Genomic DNA, 18,412 nt, shown 5'->3' on the forward strand with positions numbered 1-18,412 from the left:
ATTGGGGTGAAACGTCATCATAGCAGCTTTGACTGGCAGCTGCAGTCACGGAGAAACTTGCGTATCTGTGTTCGGGAATAGCAGATAGAGCGTAGGCTCTGAGAGGAGGGCCAGCGTTTACGCTACGAAAACACGACCGAGTGTTTTAACCTGACAGCCTGAGGTGTTCTTCAGTAAACTGGACTACCCGACAGAAGGACCCGAGGCCCGGCTGCACTTTTTCGGTAAGTTAATCGTGTTTGTAAGCTAATCCGTAACTACCGTCCTTAGCTATGTCCTGAGACCTAGCTAGCTAAAATGAGCACTCGGCTGTCGGGATTCGTTTAGCTAATCTGTGCAGGTGAATGAATTTACTAAAGAAATCAAGAGAAACGTTCCGGGCTAATCAGTCACTAATTACTGTTACTGTACTTTTATTACAAGTATTCTACTGTAAAAGCAACAGGCTGCACCCTGCTGCAGCTCCTGTGCAGAGCTGAGTATTAAATATGTGCAAACAGCATGTTTTCAGGCTCTTGCCACATCTGTAAAGACAGTAACATTTTTTTTAAAAGCTTGTACTTCAGTAACTCCTCATTAATCAGGAACTATGGATTAAAGTACTGTAGTGTACTGTAATACTGAAAAAATGTAAGAGAAGAACTTCAGATCCTGAGTGTGTGAGGACAGAAGAATCAGCTTTATTTCAATTTTGAGGGATAAAATTTCTGAGTTTGATGGTTCTGTTCTCTTTGTGATTACAGGAGCTGCCCTCAGATTCAGACCTCAGCACCACCCAGTGACAGCAGACAGATCATCCAACATGTTAACTGCAAAATGAACTGATGAAAACAGTACAAAGGTTAAAGTACCACACGTGCTGTAGTGAAAGCTGCAGCTTTATTGATAAAGTTAAAGACAAAAAAACAAAAGGATTAATCACTCATGTAACTGTGTCACTATATATCAGCATTAACAGGACCTCAGTTTGGTGTTTCACAAAGCTGCTGATCTCAGACCTGCACAGCTTCTGTTTTAAACACCTGATGTACTCAGCTGCATGAAGAGCATATGAGATTTTCTCTAACACAATTAAATAAAACCTGATGAAGGTCAAAGGTCGTCACTTGTATGTTGAACTACAAACTTGTCATCTGGAATTTTTTCACAGTTTTTTGCAGATAGTGTGTTATTTGCCATAAAGTGATGCAGAGTTATTCATACCAGAGTAACCAGAGAGGATCATATATTTTTAAATATATAACTTTCTACAGGACTGAATATAATATCTTTATGTAAAAGTCCGGAGCCTCTGGGGAGTATCCGAGTATTTATATAATTACACAAACCAAAGGTCTCCATCACAGTGTTCATGAAATGCTGGGTTTATCCATCTCCTGGATCGGGCCTACGGAGGAGTGCTGAAGATTTCCCTGTGAGGGAGCTGCTGGTGAAGATCATGAGTCCTGCTTGATCAATGCGGGGAGCTTCAGTCTTCCTGGTGTTTCTTAAATGAAGCCTCTTTCAGTAGGTCAACAGCACCTCTGGCACAGGACAGCTGTGATGAAAGAAAAGGAAGAAGTTTCTCCAAACCTCTGGACCCAGGAAACCCAGCTTGGTCCTGATGGTCTCCCTCACTAGTTTCTCTCCAGGGTGACTGTAGCTGTTGATATAATATGGACTCTATTATTAAATGAAAAGAACAAATTAGACTACACTACTGAAACGTTCTGCTGATGTTTTTAAAGTCTCCATGTTACCAGGATGTAGAGGGCTCTGAAGATTTAAACAGTTTTAGATCCATTACACTGACAGTCTTATGTTAAAATCTCAAAGGACAGCATTATATTTTTGATATTAACAGTAACTCTGGGCCTCTGTAGAGTGTGCAGATGATCTCATCGCTGTCTAAAAATGGATAAAAACAAACATAAGAAGTGCTGAATCCTTCAATAACACAGACTATTAGAGTAGCAGGTGTGTAGCATCGCTAACTAGCTAGCAACAAGCCTCCAACACAGTGCGTATGCTAGCGGCTAATCTAGCAAACGAATTAACAACAGAGTGATTTTAGAACTATAAGATGATAAGCTGTGCGTCTTTTTTATAACAGTGACATGGTTGTATTTACCTTAATTAAAGAGTCATCAGTCGCGGTAAACCAGCAAAAAAACTCGAGCAGCCGGGCTACGTAAAAAGTGTAGGGGGGCGTGTTTGCGGTCACGTCCAGCGGGTGTGTGGGCGGGTGCGTTACACAGTCGCTCCACCTCAAGTCACTACTGCGCAGACTCTGGCTCCAAATTTGCAAGATGGCAGCCTCCACTAGCGGGGTATTTTGGCTTCATTTTTGCACAATGGTAGGAGGCGGAGTCGCGTCGTCCATGTTTTCTACAGTCAATGGTTTTTGCCATCACTTTTTATTATGTCTCCACACCACCCTCCGGTGGCTTCCACATGAACTGCACCTTAAACAACAACTGTTCACTCGTATCATGACACCTGACACAGAGCATAGAAGAACACTTCTGAGTGATCCTTGTTCATCATCCATGGATAACACCGCGGCAACTCCTGCTAAGCAGGCAAACCTTGATTTTACTTCAGCAGCACAGAAAGCGTCTGAAGGTGAGCTTAAAAAATGATTGCAGGCTACATTGTGGAAGAGATGCTACCGCTGTGTACTGTAGAGTCTCCATCTTTTAAAAAAATTGTTTATTATTTAAAGAGTTTAGTTTCTATTGTTTGCCCACTCAAGGTTTATAGGGATTTTTAAGAAGTATTTAGTAAAATTACTTATTTAGTAATTAAGTTACTTTTCTGACACAGTAATTAGATAAGTATTTTAAATACAATATTGACTAAGTAATTAGTAATTAATTACTTTTTAAAAGTAACTTACCCAACACTGAGCAGGACTTGGGTTGACCTCAGTTCACCTTCTGTTTGAATTTGGCTTCTCTCCTTATAAACCAACTTTCTTCTGATTGGCTGCCCCTCACAAACAGAAGGTTTGGAGAGCAGGTGGGGCTTCTTTTTGAAACAGGAAGTCAGCTCTTGTCACTGTCTTGATCGTGTTCACCTGTGCCTCATTCTCTCTGTAGCAGGGGCGGATCTAGAAGGGTGGCATGGGGTGGCAAGTGCCACCCTAAAATGATCCCTTGCCACCCCAAGTGCCACCCCAGTTTTGCATATGACAGTGTTGTTTATTAAAATAAGATAGCATTAACAGTTTGAGCGTAGTTACAGTCAACAGTGAATATAAATGCTAAAACTGAATATATTGGATAGTGTCCCCCCCTCCACCGTTAACAAATGGTTCAGCCCATAGCTGACGGGCTTTTTTCTTGTTTTCAGTAGCAAGCCATGCTTATGATTGTGCCAGAGCACATTTTGAACAACACCATGGGAATTTCGGATTTTACACAGATGGTTGAATGTTACACTCTGGAAATGGAAGGAAGGTGAGTGTTATTAACCCTCTGTGGTCCATGGACACGCTGCACCTCCAAATCACATGACTGATGTAAGCTGACATAGCAACAAGCTGCAGCCACGCTGAGTCTCTATTTCAGCCCACATTGAAAGTTCGGACTTCAAAGTTTTTACATTTTAATTACAGGCCAGTAAATCCAGAGTTATGATAATATATATAAGCCACGCTTTTTACTAAATACTGTCGTCACGTTTTTGTGTGTGTGTGTTTTAAGCATTTTCTAAGGACAGCGCGAAAACAGTAAAGACAGGAAAAAAAGCCACCTCTTTCCTGTCGGTGGGGAAATGCACCATGTCGACCAACTTTTAAAAAAGTCAACACGTAGGATTTAGTTGTTTAGGAAGAGGGAAAAGTTTTGGGAGTGACGGTAACAGCAGCGAGACAGAGCGAGCGAGTGAGAGAGAGAGAGAGAGAGAGAGAGAGTTGTTAGATGTGGGAGATTTGTGACGTTTAGTGTGGAGTGTATACTTAGTGTGTTGTGTTGTCTTGTGTAGTTGTTCTGTTGTGTAGTCGTTTTGTTGTGTGAGTCAGTGAGGGCACTAATGAATGTCACTAAGTAGAAAACCAGCGGAGTGATACACCTGCTGTTGTCAGGCCTGCAGGTTTCTCCCCGTGATGTTCTCCTCTGTCTTTTGGTGGACAAACTTTTTTTTTTACTGGCACACATCATTTGTGGGGCATCTTATTGCGACACCTGATTGTTCTCTCATTTTAGTTTTAGTAATATTTTTAAATGGTTGTACAAAATGAAAAAACAGCAGGTGTATTGGCTGCATTTTTAGATAAATAGTTGTATATGTTTACAAAATGTACAATTTATATTTAAATTTCAAGTTATAAACATTTACTCAACATGTCTGTTTTTTTTACAGTAAAAAATACTACTAGGATTTTAAGTTCTTTCTGTGATTTCAGATCAGTAATATTAATGCAGTATGTCAGTGAAAAAAACAACTAAATTCAGTTGAGCTGAAAAGAATGACACCAAACAAGGCAAGGAGGAAAACTAATATGAAACAATTTGAGGGTGAAATACAAACATAAACTCAAAAGGAGTCAAAAATGGCCGCTTGTATTTCAGACCTCAGAGATCCAACAAATCATGAAAAATTAGGTTAAAATTTTTGTTCATGACAGTGCAGATTTCTTACATTTTGTGTAATTTAAGCTGTAACAATGTGATTGTTTTCTAACAAATAACAGTGTGAAACTTAAGTTAGACTTGTGTTTGTAAATGAACCGCCCCATGTTGTGTAGCTTTCTGGATTTTATACTTATTGGGCTACATATTTATTTATTATACAGGCTATACAGTACATAAGATCAAAACTCACATGTTTTATGTAACTAAAGTGTGTAATTATGTGGGCTACAGACAATAATTAAGTTATAGACTATATTTATATGAAAAAGGTGTATACTTACTGCATTTGAATCATTTTAACCATATGTAACCACCTGCATATGTGTTTGAAAAAAAAGCCTTGATTTTGCCACCCCATTTGATTTCTTTGCCACCCTAAGAAAATTTCTCTAGATCCGCCCCTGCTCTGTAGTCTCTTTAGTCTGTTTTACTCCCTCAGTCTTATTCGGGTTCCTCCTTCATATTGTCTCCCTGTATACAAATGCATTGTTTTGCTTTGAAGCTGATGGGAAAAGCAGAAATCCCAAACAGAAAGGCTGTTAGGTTTCCATCCTGTGCGACAGGAAGAAGATATGATTCATGAAAAAGAGCTGAAACTCTGCACGTCTACCTTAGAAACAGTAAATAACCGTCACTGCAGAAGATGGTTGGAGGGACACAGTTTTAACTCTTCAATTTCCCCCAAACTTTACTGACAGTCACAAATTAAAATAGTATATAAATGTAAATCATTCAGTTAAGCCAAAATTTCTTCTATGTTCAATCTGAATGAAATATAGAATTTTACGTGTGGATAATTTCACATCAGATATTCTCTGACTCTGTTCTTTGCTTATATTATTTTTAGCTCAACTGTAAAGTTAAAGCAAAGATTAGCTTCCAGCTGTTGTTTTATGTCTCTGGAGTATCAAACATAATCAGAAGTTGGAGGCTGAAGGTCTGACTCTTGTTTTCTCCTCCAGTTGTCCGGCTCACATAGACAGGCTGCAGACACAGAGCACGCTGAGATATTCCGGCTTTCAGCTTTGAGAATCACCTTGTTTGCTCAAAAATGTCAAACTGTTATCTTCACTGTATGTTTCACAAACAGATGTGTTTGTGTGACAAAGAGCCTAAAGACACAATTTAAACTTGGTTCTTTGCTTAGTTGTCACAACACTGGTTTCCATGTTTTATCCTTGAATGATTCATAGGTCAGTGTGAAGTGGTTTAACAAAGACAAAACACTCGTCTGTAAATGCTCAGGCACGGAGACTGACAGTGAGTGAAAGCGCAGAAAGGCCAGCTCTGAAAAGCAAAATATTAAAACAAGAAAAAAATATAACAAGAAGAGTTCAGGACAGAATATTTATTGCAGTGTCAAAAAACAAACTAACCAAACGTCCAGTTTTTAAGTTTCCACAGTACACGAGCTTCCTCTGAGGACCGTGATGAGGTATGCTGTGCAGTGGAAACTTGTATTTAAATAATAAAAATCTAATTTATGTGAAAAGGAAACAGATTTTTATTTGAATGACATGATCATTTCAGATAATAAGTCCAGGACGGCCGTACTCAGAAACAGGATTTTGGAAAACACGTCTTCTCGGACGTCTCTGAGGAGACACCAAAACCAAAAATATGGGTTTATCATATTATTTATACATAAATGTGACGCTGCAAACATGAGCGCCTTCAGAGTGCCCCCTGATAAAAGTTTGTACATTTATTTGTTTTACTGTTTTTACATGAGACTGAAAGATGAGCTCATTAAACAGCCACCTGTGTGACCCCCTCCTCTCCTGTGTTAAACAGCCACCTGTGCACTGGCCTGCACTGCCCCCTGCTGGCCCAAAGTAAAACACATGACTTGCAGTGTTCAGTGTTTCAGTGAAGAACAGCAGTGGGATCCACAGCAGCATCATTTTTCTCATCCCAGTGTGTACTTCCTGATGTCCACAGGGTGGGCTTTTAAAGGGGGTCGGGGTCAGAGGTCAGGGACATCGAGGCTCCTCAGCCACAGCTCCAGGGCGAACTTGGTCCCGGTGCTGACCCGCTCCACGTCGGGACCGCCGGCTGGAGCGCGACTGGTGAAGACCGCCAGAGGCATCGAAGACTCAGTCAGAGCTCTGTCTGCAGAGACCTGCGACACACTGGAGACACAGAAGGGCTCAGAAAAGAAGCACAGACCCATGCCATGAAACATCCAGCTCACAGTTTGTGCTGCATTAATGTCAGTGTCTGCAGTTTTTGTGAGGGCACCATGCTTTTTTTGTCTCTGACCTGTCAGGCCAGGGGACGACACAAAGCCTCACATACATAACAGGAAAGAACACAATTTACAGGATGCACAATATCCTCTCTGTTCCTGTAGAAAACATCCAACTACAAAACAAGCTGTGCTTCATAACACAAGCAGCTGAGCTCTAATGTACTCAGAAGCACATCTCAGGTATTAACATCAGCACAAACTCTGTGAGCTGGAAGCTTCGTGGCGTCCAGCTCTGCCTCTAAACCCGTGATACCTGATGCTACTCGGCAGGTCGTCCAGCTGAACACTGGCGTCCTCTCCGTCCACAGCGGACACGATGGCTCTGACCAGCCGGCTTTCCGCCCACAGACACGCGCTGACCTCAGCAGGTGAAGGCCTGAGAGATGGCTGCGGGTGGAGACAACGAGAGGAATCACACAAGAGGCTGGCTCACTTTAAAATAACAGCAGAGGGGATCATTCACAGAGACCAATGTTAAAGACAGAGAGGTAACGTCACAAAAACAGAAGCAAATTAAACCACATGCACTCAAAATTACATTAAAGTAACAGCCGAGTTGTGCCTGCTGCATCCATTTTATCATCATCCAACATCACGTAGACAGAAGATCATGTCAAATCATTCATTATGTGCCAAAATTATCCAAAATCACACCCACCATGAGAGAGGAGGCAGCCTGAGCCGCCCTCAGCTGTTACCTGTAACTGCAGGTGAGTGAGAGACGAGTGCAGCAGCATGTAGACGACTACGTGGTGTCTCTGAGGAAGTCCTCTGGACAGCATGGGAGGAAACACCGACTGACGGTCGGACAGAACACACAGAGGGCTGTGACATATATAACCTCACAGTGTACGATGTAAATAAGAGCAGCAGGCAGTGATTAAAAGATACTCGGGTGACTCTCTCACCTCCCACAGGCCCAGGACTGTTGGAGAAACCTGCTCCGGCTCCAGTTTGAGTCCAGTTTCCTCGTGCAGCTCTCTCAGACCTGCACCCAGCAGCTTCACACCGTTACAGGAATAAAGTTCACAGAGTTACTTTGTGTTAACCTCGTTTGCCTTGTTGTAGAAGTCGTCACACTGACTAAACGACATGTAAAATGATGCTGGGAAGCAAAGGAAACATTTACCGTCTCATCTAGCTCCACATGACCTCCTAAATATTAACACAATACATGAAGAGCATTAGAAAACAAGAAAACCCATAACAACGAGTGTGTGTGTGTTTAATAATGTGTGCAAACACAGATCTGTGTGTGCTGAACCTGGAGGAACCCAGACGTTGGGAAATATGCGAAGCTCCTTTGCCCGCCGTGTCAGCAACACTCTCTGATTGGCTGTCTGCAGGAGGATAGCCACACCTACATCCACTCCACGCTGTTGGATGTCCAATGGGATTGCAGCTGCGTCCGTGGCTGACAGGTGTTTGATGGGACAGAAAGCCGGTCTCTGAGAGAGAAACAGCAGGAAACCCTGAGCTCGGGACAGCTGTTGTTGTGAAACTGTGCTGTATAAATACAACTGAATTAAATTGAACTGAGTACGGATGTAGAGGGGCGAATGCTCAGCGTGTCTGACCTTCAGCGGGACCCCTCGTCCTCTGTCTCCTTTGTAAAGAATGAACTGGTTTTTCTCCAGCGTGCAGCTCACCTCCACCTCATCCTCGCCGCTGTCAGTGAAGTGACCCGTTACACTCTGAGACACATCAAGAAGACGAAAGATGACAACAGCGCCCCCTCTGTTGCTCTAAAGGTGGTGTGAGACGACATCCGCACCAACCTGAACAAACTGAGCTCTCCGTGGAGCCGCTCGCTCTTTGCACACATACACCAGGATCCTCCTCACTTTATCCATGGCGACCCCGACCACGTCCATCTGCGGGAGCTGAACACGTGACCACAACACGCCTTGAAAGGGCAGTCCACTCCATTTTAATCAGTGTTGGGCAAGTTACATTGAAAAAGTCATAAATTATAGTTACAAGTTACTTCTTCAAAAAAAGTAACTGAGTTAATTCATTACTTGAAAAGTAACTACTGCGTTACTTTAAAAAAAAGTTTAACCCTCTGGGGTCCAGGGTATAATTGGCCATTTTTAACTACTCTTGATTTTCTCTCCACATTTCACCTTTAAAAACTGTTTACTTTGCCTTGTTTGGCATCATTCTTTTCAGCACAACCTCACGTGTCTGAATTTACAGTCATGTTTTCATTTTGACATACTGTATTAACACAGTTGATCTAAAATCAGACAAAAAACATAAAATCAGAGTAGAAAAAGTTATATTTTTACTGTAACAACCACAAACATGTTTAATGAATCATATTTCATAACTTTAAATGCAAATATAAATTGTCAATTTTAAAATCCTATGCACAAGTTTTGCAAACAACATCACAGCCTGATACCTGCAGGTCTGACAGCAGCAGGTGTATCACTGCTGTTTCTACCTGGAGACAGCAGTCGCCTCATTGTTCTGACACACAACACAAAACTATCCACAACACTACACACTAACTACACAAGACAACACTTCACTCCTAAAACTTCCCCCTCTTCCTAAACAACCAAATGTCATGTTGCCATATCATTTTTTAATTGGTCAACATGGTGCGTTTTTCCACCAACACGAACGGGCTGTTTTTGGGTTTGTTTGCTCATAAGCAGAGAGGTCTCGCTGCGCTGTCCTTAGACAGTAAACGTGACGAAACTATTGAGGGAAAAACGCCGCGTATATCTTGTTTATCATGACTCTGGTTTTACGTGGCCTATCGACACAATTTAAAAACTGGCACCTTGTTGCTTTGTCTTTAAGTGGTCATGTGATTGACTTACCACGACTCCTTTATTCTTCCTCAGTCAAACAGCAGCAGACATGCGATTGTTTTGCCCCCTGAGCTCCAGGTGTTGTGCTAGACAGTGATCGTGATTACCGTCCGCGGGAGCGCGCAGCTGCTTAAAGCTGTAGCGCCCAGATTACTTACAGCTACTTCCTGCAGCTGATATAAGATGCGGTGAACTGAACACAGCTTCAACCGTCTGTTTGTTGAAAAATAGTAACGGACCGCGTTACCTTGTTAGTAACTGTAACGCCGTTGTAACGATAGGAATAGTAATTAGTTACTCGTTACTGAAAAAAGTAACTGCGTTACTTGTAACGCTGTTAATCCCATCACTGATTTTAATACATAACACACAGTTTAAGAGTTTACAGAGTTTAAGCTAAAATGACCGTAAACATGTAATAAATACAAAAACATTAACATGATCACAATCAGCTGATTTTTGCTCAATTTCACCTCTATACTACAAATACTAGAATATGAAGTGCATAAAATGGGATGAAATTTTGAGTTTTTTAAATTGATTAACTTTTCAGCATTTTTGATCTCTCATAATATCATCAGTGCAGAATGTATCCACACAAAAACACATTACAGCTCTGCTAAAAACTGTTTTTGGTTCATTATTTTTTCTGTGACTCAGTTAAGCATCGGTATCCTGATGGACGCATCAATAACTAACCTGCACCGATCCCCAGGATATTTGATCTACTGATCTTTCACTGGAAAAAGTGCATTTTAATTAAATTGGAAGGATCATATCACTATGTGGGAGACGTGGCTGGTCAGAACATATTCAGGACTCCTTTTACTTTTTTAATGTAGTGGCAAAAGTAAATCATCAAAACACGAAAGCATCAGACTGTAAAGATCTACAGATCCTGAAAGCCTCGGTGATCCTGCAGGAACTTTCTACAGGACCTCGAGATGTTGGACCAGCGTCATGTTTCCAAACTATTACACAGCACAGCAACATTGCTTCTCTCTTTCATGGCCTAGAAATGCTGGAATGACTCACACTCAGCACAAGTGTGAAAAAGGAGAAAGAGAAATATTTAAAGGGACAGTGAGATCCTGGTGTTGTGCTAAGAAGTGATTTGTGATGGTTCTGTGTGTTTTTAGTGTATTTTAAATGTCTAATATCTGATATTGATAACTTCTGAGTGTTTGATATAAAATAAAGATATTACTTGTTTTGTAGGTGTCTTCATGATTCTGATTTACTGTGGATCCGGTCTTTTTTAGCCACTCAAACACCTTTATTAAAACGGTTAATGTTATATTTGTTGTCATTTGTGCGGCCCTCTTGGCCTGGTCTCTCTTGAATAAGACATGTTTAACTTCAGTCAGTTTTACATTCGTTATTAAAGGACGTATAAAAGTACTTTGCGAATAAAAACAGCGCTGGGAAAAAGCAGACATGAGCCATTTCAGAGCAAAACACATTATATTATTGATTATATTCATTCAAACAACCAAGTGTTCATTAAGCAGCTCATTTTCATAACTTTAGTGCCGAGTCCAGCTGTTTAAACCAGACAAATACAGACCGCCTGTTAGCAGAACAGCTGTCAACAGCTGGGACTTTGGGCTCCAACGTTAACTGTCCACAAAGCTAACTAACTTTAGCTAACACCCTCATTTAGCGGAAGTAAAATGCTCTGGAAAAAACAACTTCCTACACATTAACCTCTACATGTGTTAGTGAAGGGATTACGGGTTAACCCCAATACACAGGCTCGCTCAGAAACACAACAGAAGAAGCAGAAACCTACTGAAAAAGAGAAGAAGGCGCTCGCTAACTCCCCCAGGTCATTTCAGCCGGATCCAACTTCCGCTTCCATACTTCAAAATAAAAGCTTTTCTTCTTCGTTTTGGGTCGAACTGATTCAATCTTCGTATTTTTTATTGTTTATGGAATAATCCTGAACTATTAACTTCCCCCATCATGGTATTATACAGAAACGGATTAAATAATTTATAATAGTTAGCAGCTGCTCGCCTGCTAACTGGTACCAAACAGAGAGTATATAATCGCAGTTTTAGCTTCTCTACACTGGCTTCTCGTCTCCTACAGGATCCAATTTACACGTTGACTTTTTGTTTTTAAGTCGCTTAATGCCCGAGCCCCTTCCTACCTGTCTGAGCTCCTTTCTGTTTCTGCTCCAGGAAAAACCCTGAGGTCTAGCTCAAAATTAATGCTGTCCATCCCACGGACTAGTCTCAAATGCGATAGAGCCTTCTGTGGCATCCCAGACTTTGGAATAGTCTCCCCCTAAATATTAGATCTGCACAAACACTAGACACATTTTTATGCCCTGGCTTTTAACACACTATGAGTATACCTTTGTTGTTTATGAAATCCCGTCAATGAAACTTTTGTTAGAAAATGGAAAACGTTTTTATTGAGAGCATTTTTTTTCGGGGTGGCTTTAACTCAGGAGGTAGAGCTGGTCACCTACTGATCGGAAGGTTGGGAGTTCAATACCTGGCTCCTCCAGGTATCCTTGGCCAAGTATCCTTGGGCAAGATACTAACCCCAAGTTGCTCTCCGATGCATCCATCGAAGTTTGACTGTGTGTGTGAATGTGGTTAGACAGCACTCAGTTTAGAGTCAGTGCTCGTGAGGATGGGTGTGACTGGGTGAATGTGGCATGTTGTATAGAGCGCTTTGAGTACTCCAGCAGAGTAGAAAAGCGCTATATAAGAATCAGTCCATTTCTCTTCTCGTTATTTGGCTCTAAAACAGCTGGAGACAATTAATCCTGTTACTGACATTCTGACAGTACAAATACTGTAAGTGACAGGTGTTTAATTCTCAGATGATGCAGAGAAAACAGAGACTCGGGGGCTGTGGAGGCTCAGCTGCCTCACATTCATATCGAAGGTCAGACAAAAACGTCAGATGCATCCGCAAACATAACTTTGGCTGGGTTTCCAGCCTCCCTTTAAAAAGTGCAATTATAACGCAGCTCTGTTGGAAAACAATTTATTGTAGTGTTAACGTTACAATACAAGAGTGTGATTTGAAATGACTGTCAGTAATAATGATGATTACTGTTTGATTATACTAACATGGCAGATTTCCCCCTAAATTACCCAGAATGCTGTGCAACCGTTGCCAGTGACACCTCAATAAAAATAAAAAAAAAAAGCAAGAAAAGACAGACGGAGTCAGACTCCTGCAGTATCTGAAGTGCTCTCAGATGATTTCTCCTCTCAGGGTGAGTAGGCCGGCAGCAGACCTCTGCGATCATCAGACTCCACCTGTGGGTCAAAGGTCAGACGACATCAAAATCGGCTGTTCTGGAAAAGTTCTCAAAAACAAACATTTAAAATGCTTCATACCTGAGAATAAAGTTTGGAACTAATCCTGTTTTTTTCCTTGTAAATGTTTGACTATAATTTTTGATATTTTATGTTTTCATGATTTTGTTTCTCTCACTTAAACCTGCAAAAGCCTCATTAAACAATCACAGATCATTTTCAGTTAAAGGGATTCAATGAGTTAATGTTACTGAAGCTGAATATTTCAGGTTTCGAATTCTTTAGGTGTGAATAACAGACCGTTCCATTCCTCCGTCACTGCAGGAGGCGTAGTTACACATTTTTGGCGATCAGACATCAAATCGAAACATTTAAATTTGTGGGCTAGTGGTGCGACGGATCAAAAGTCTTACGGTTCGGATCGGATCATGTTTTTTTTCGTCACGGATCGGATCAATTTTCGGATCAGCTTTACTTTACTTATTTAAGTATTTTTTGCCTATTAAAAAACATTCAACTCAAGACTCATTCCACGCAATTATATAAAAACAAATTAAGGTACAGTATAGGGGCTTTCTATCTACCACTCCACTGTGATATAATGAGCGGTCACGGTCACGTAGCTTTCCGTTGCCCTGGAGGTCCACCCATTTGTAGTTAGGGCAACAGAAGATGCCTGTGACAGCTCAGCCATAACTTTAAACTTCTCCTGCTCATGCATGCCTGGGTACGATCTTGTCAATGAAGTGGACGCGCGACAGGATATCATAGCGTGGCTCAAGCACGTTCATCATAGTTTAAACTAGTGCTGTCAGCGTAAATTTCGTTAAAATGACGTTAATGCCAAAACTGCATTAATGCGGCAAATCTCCGTTAACTAGTTACCGCGGATCGCCCCGTGCGTGGGGCTGCACGGTGTCAATGCGTTAACTAGTTTAAACCCCTTGTTCTGCAGCTAAACACCCCAATAGCTTTTGTAATAGCTTTAGCCTGGACAGATTGGGCAGCAAAGGGCCGCTTAAATCAACCGTGATCCGTTGCACCACTAACATCGCCCCTTCAGGCTCGTCTTCTTGTGCACCATGAGATCAATTTTGATGCTCTTGATATTTTTTAATCACTGAACGCTGAATTTTGCGTTCTGACCGCGTGCACATCACCATCTGTGATGTGCACGCGATTTCTTCTACTGCGCCAAAATAGCAATCTTTCAACTTGAATTTCATTTTAGGAAATGAACCTGCGGCGATGCCTTCAGGCTCGGACACACGACATAAAAGTCGGGTCGGTTTGAGACGGGAGCTGAAAGGACCAAAGTGAAACTTATTCTATATATAAATCATTTCCTGACAGTGCAGCACGTCAGCGTGTCAGTAATCTGTATAAAGTTTTCTGGGTGGTAAAAGCGCTCTGCACTTCAGTTTTATCTCTGGCTATTTGATAAGAAAAAATATATTTAAAGCAGGAGGAAATATTTATTATTATGATAATAAATAATAAATCCCAGTTTACAAAAACTGCAAATATTTTTCTGATTCGTCAAATCTTTTTATGCAAGAAAAGCTGATATTAAAAATGTATTTCAGCAGGTCTTATTATTATTTTGCTAATTTTCTTTTTTTCTCTTGCGACTGAACACATCAGCATTTCCTGAGAGGCGGAGTTAATATTATTGGTAGGAGGAGTCTTACGCTGAGAGAAAATGGTGTGCGGAGCCGGATGGCTTTCCCAGAGAAAACACAGACGACGATGGTGACGCAGGTCTGTAGGACGAGGAGAACCAGGAAGAGGCCGAGGAGCCCGTAAAGAACCACCTGAAACAGGAAATATGAAACAGGAAATACACACAAGGAACAACCTGCTCCTGTTCTCAGGGAAGACCCCGAGACCAGATCTGAGGTGCACCGAGAGTCCGGCCCTGAGGACCAGACTGAGCGATAAACTTACATCCAGTGTATAAAAATTTTGGCTGCATCTCCTCCTCAGGTCTTCTACGTCCTTGAACTCGATGAAGCTCTGTCGGTCACAGAAGCGATAGGAGGGGGGGCATTCGGCCAGCAGCCAGCAGGTGTAGGCCACACCGGCCAGGCCAATCAGGACGCTTATCACGTTGGACACCAGGGACCCCCAAACCTGCACAAACACCAGATATGGCTAAACTAACAGCGGCTAATGAAGTACAATGGCTTCATCCATCTTTGATATACAGTCTGTGACTTTAACTGAAGATCCAGAGGTACCACACCTGCAGCTAACCGTCCCTGAAATGGACCACTTTTAATGACATCATCTGACCAACAACAGGGCTGCTGTGAGGTCACTGTACTAACAGACTGTCCAAGGAGGCGGAGCTGCAGCTTTGGTATTTCATTCGTTTGTCATTCAGCTGTAATCACCAAGTCTGAGTTTGCTGACCTGTCAATCACACATCCTCTTTTTGGATTCTCTAAAACTCACCAGTGAGATGGAAGTGCGTCTCCCTGCCGCCAGGGCCACCGAGCCGGAGACGACAAACTGCACGACAGCAGAGAGGCATGGTTAGACAACACATGACACCTGTGAGGCTCTACCTGAAGGTTATTAATCATGTTTGTGTGTACGTACAGCGGCGCCGAGGGCGAATGGAGAGTAAGCGATCATGGCCCACGAGTAGACGGCGGTCAGACCGAACAGGATGCACAGCAGCCCAATCATGATCTGAACGACCTGAGGACACAGACGGAGACACAACATGAGCAAAGATGAAAAATAATGCAGATTTTAAAAGTTTTAGCAGGTGAAGTTCTTGTTGAAACACCACCAAACTGAGAAACAGCATCAAAGATGAGACCTGTGTGCAGGCTGAGACCAGCCTGTGTTGTCACAGGTCACAAACTCCTGGCAGCTTTATTAAACCTTTATTATTACAATAAAATCTGGTTGGTCAGAGGTGATGACATCATCATCATCATCGCACTGACTGTGACAACGTGTTTGCGTCTGTGCTTTGTTGTGATGAATCTGATGGTCAGAGTACAGACGCTCACCCCGAGAGCGTGCGGCTGTCCCCGCATGAAGGCGACGGTCATGTCGTCCATCTTGACTGGGATGGGTGTGGTCTTTTTGACAGGGGGAGGGGCCGGTGTGGTGGAGATGCCGGCGTTCTGGAGCTGGATGGAGCCGTCATCCTTGGGAATGACCTGAGTCACGACCATCACTCCACCGATGGTGGTGATAGATGTGGATGCCATAATAAAGGTCAGAGGTCACAGAAGCTCAGAAGGAAAATTCTGGAAAAATCACAAGCGCAAACAATGAGGGAGGGGTCAACAATGTTTAGGGACGAGAAGGGCATTTGCAGCAGCTGCAGCGCCAGCTGGTGCCGCGAAAACGGATCGACTTTAGCTTCCAGATGTTCTTCAGACAAACTTACAGGAGAAAATTATTCTGGTTTAGCAATAATTCTCTGATTTTTGCCTTTATGACATCTTAAGAATCTAAAAGAGCTCGACATTCAGGAGCGCCTCCACATTCAGGGGTGGCCAAATGAGGGCCACCAAAAACACAGTTTTCAGGTTTATGGTGCTGTTATCAAATATAGATAACAAAAACAGAGAAAGTTAACTTCCTGCTATTAAAGTTGATGTCGGTGAAAAGAGGTACTTATGAAAACCTAATAAGATTTTGAAATCATTAATAATCTGTTTTAATTGACTGACTGACTGGAAGTCCCGCTTTAATGATTCAGCAGAAGCAGCTGAAGGGGAACTTCCCCGGAACGGAGCAGCAAAGACAACATGTGCGCTGTTGGCCCCGAGACGCTCCAGGCTCTGTCCGGGATCGGCACCTGCTTTTTATGACATCATTACCAACATAGCACAGTCTTACATTATCACCAGTTTTACAGTCGACACGGGAATAATAGCAAACTAATAATCAAATGAAATATGAGCTTATGACTGCTGTGGGCCGCACTGTTCACCGCGCTTCTTCCTTTTTGTTTGACATTTTAAGTTGTTTACATGTATCCACTCGTCACTCATCAAACCTCCAAACGTTGCTATAAAATCTTTTGTTAAACAAAAGTCCCCGAATTTAACATGGATCTGGTTTGGAGTTTCCTACTGCGTGATAAGGAAGTGCGGTTACCCGGAAAATAAAACGGCTGCTTCTTTTTTAGCTCGATGTTAAATATCAGACTTTTGAAATCGCAGGTATCTCCACACGAGAGATTTTCAACGTTTTTCTTTGTTTTGTTTTGTTTTGTTTTTTTAAAGATAAGAATTGTGCGAACAAATCTTGATAAACTAACCGGAAATATATCTGCGCATTAGATCAAAAACATCGACTAACAATCATCTCGAGGCCGAGCTGCTCTCTGAAACATCTGCAGACACGCACGGATTACCTGACCACGCTGAGGATTACTCCTGAAGATTACCTGCTATCAGGTGGACACACGGAAGTTCTCTGACCTGAACAACAGCTGCTGTTGATTCTGTTCAGGATCAAGTTAGGCTGCCTTCAGGAGCAAACTGTAAACTCGGAATTCTGATTTACCAAACACTTGTCGGGAAGACCATGATGTGATAAAGTTCCAGTCCAATTTAATTAAACGATGAAATATTGCTTCAAATACAATGACATAAATAAACTGAGCTGTTTCTTTGGATTTTCTTTTCTGACCTTTTTGAAAAACATAAGAAGGAATGATTTCAGAAGATTCAGTCTTTAATCACTGTGTGTAACTTTTAAAGACACTTTCAGGTGTTGTTTTTTAAAATAATAATAATAATAAAATTATAACATCATAACTTTTAAATCACGAACATGTTTTCCTGTGGAGAGAGTGGATGTGAAGGGAAATTTCGGCATAATTCCAACGACACCTGAAGGCAGCACAAGGAAACCACAACAGAATCAACGTGAAAAACCAGCTTTGCAACAACCTTCCCTGCCTCCTTTTAAGTAGTGATGTGACGTTATGTATCGAGGCTTCGAAGCTTGTGTCGAGTAATGGCCGTAATGTTACTAAATGATATAACAATATTATACAATTGTAATAAGTTACGTGTGTGATATTTATATTTGTGCTTTGTTTTTATTGTCTTTCCTCAGGAGAACAATCTCCAATAGATGAAGACCTGGTTAGCATGGTGATTGAGGACTCCCAGCCATTTAGCATTGTGGAGGACAAAGGATTTAAAAGATTTGTTAAATCATTAAATCCTAGCTGTGTTCTCCCCACTAAAAAGGTCATAAAAGCAGTGAAAATTTAGTTTTTACAGAATAAAATGTGAACAGGCAACCTCAGTGTGTAGCTGTCCATACCCCAACCACACCTCACCTCACAGTAAATGATCATTTCCATTTTAAGCATTTCCAAATAATCATTTTCCATACTGCCAGTATAAATATACACAGTATACTCCCATCACTACAATATACACGTTTTAC

The 18,412-nt window shown here is 41.8% G+C and overlaps 2 protein-coding genes across 9 annotated transcripts; both read right to left on the bottom strand.

The window, feature by feature from the left end:
* Positions 1-5,949: 5,949 nt before the first annotated feature.
* On the bottom strand, positions 5,950-11,961 carry nudt17 (nudix (nucleoside diphosphate linked moiety X)-type motif 17). Of its 4 annotated transcripts, XR_003222115.1 has the most exons (10): positions 11,485-11,630; positions 8,646-8,750; positions 8,445-8,561; positions 8,132-8,315; positions 7,997-8,022; positions 7,776-7,868; positions 7,566-7,664; positions 7,121-7,254; positions 6,415-6,748; positions 5,950-6,377 (listed from the first exon to the last, which is right to left on the bottom strand). XR_003222115.1 is itself a non-coding variant. In XM_019364634.2 (9 exons), the coding sequence occupies exons 2-9, from the start codon at positions 8,739-8,741 to the stop codon at positions 6,583-6,585; spliced, it is 915 nt and encodes a 304-aa protein (XP_019220179.1). In that variant the 5' UTR covers positions 8,742-8,750; positions 11,848-11,961; the 3' UTR covers positions 5,950-6,582. The 4 variants fall into 4 exon arrangements, 3 of the variants coding, with proteins under 3 accessions (XP_019220179.1, XP_005456060.1, XP_005456061.1); XM_019364634.2 differs by lacking the exon at positions 11,485-11,630 and adding an exon at positions 11,848-11,961 and having other exon boundaries at positions 5,950-6,748; XM_005456003.2 differs by having other exon boundaries at positions 5,950-6,748.
* A 721-nt stretch (positions 11,962-12,682) lies between these two features.
* si:dkey-7j14.6 (membrane-spanning 4-domains subfamily A member 4A) lies at positions 12,683-17,509 on the bottom strand. Of its 5 annotated transcripts, none has more exons than XM_005456005.3 (7): positions 17,397-17,509; positions 16,003-16,245; positions 15,581-15,682; positions 15,434-15,490; positions 14,924-15,109; positions 14,668-14,790; positions 12,683-12,976 (listed from the first exon to the last, which is right to left on the bottom strand). In XM_005456005.3, the coding sequence occupies exons 2-7, from the start codon at positions 16,204-16,206 to the stop codon at positions 12,929-12,931; spliced, it is 720 nt and encodes a 239-aa protein (XP_005456062.1). In that variant the 5' UTR covers positions 16,207-16,245; positions 17,397-17,509; the 3' UTR covers positions 12,683-12,928. The 5 variants fall into 5 exon arrangements, with proteins under 5 accessions (XP_005456062.1, XP_003451280.1, XP_005456063.1 ...); XM_003451232.5 differs by having other exon boundaries at positions 17,364-17,498; XM_005456006.4 differs by having other exon boundaries at positions 17,431-17,490.
* Between the last annotated feature and the right edge of the window lie 903 nt (positions 17,510-18,412).

This window comes from Oreochromis niloticus, linkage group LG11 (assembly GCF_001858045.2).
Source record: "Oreochromis niloticus isolate F11D_XX linkage group LG11, O_niloticus_UMD_NMBU, whole genome shotgun sequence".
Taxonomy (NCBI): domain Eukaryota; kingdom Metazoa; phylum Chordata; class Actinopteri; order Cichliformes; family Cichlidae; genus Oreochromis; species Oreochromis niloticus.

Excerpts from the sequence above, each read along its gene's own strand:
- nudt17 (XM_019364634.2), bottom strand. The coding sequence starts at position 8,741 with ATGGACGTGGTCGGGGTCGCCATGGATAAAGTGAGGAGGATCCTGGTG. Across the intron at positions 8,562-8,645 it reads GGAGAGCTCAGTTTGTTCAG|AGTGTAACGGGTCACTTCAC; the intron begins GTTGGTGCGGAT and ends GATGTGTCTCAG. Across the intron at positions 7,255-7,565 it reads TCACTCACCTGCAGTTACAG|CCATCTCTCAGGCCTTCACC; the intron begins GTAACAGCTGAG and ends CTCCACCCGCAG.
- si:dkey-7j14.6 (XM_005456005.3), bottom strand. The coding sequence starts at position 16,206 with ATGGCATCCACATCTATCACCACCATCGGTGGAGTGATGGTCGTGACT. Across the intron at positions 15,491-15,580 it reads CATTCGCCCTCGGCGCCGCT|TTTGTCGTCTCCGGCTCGGT; the intron begins GTACGTACACAC and ends GCTGTCGTGCAG. Across the intron at positions 14,791-14,923 it reads AAAATTTTTATACACTGGAT|GTGGTTCTTTACGGGCTCCT; the intron begins GTAAGTTTATCG and ends TTCCTGTTTCAG.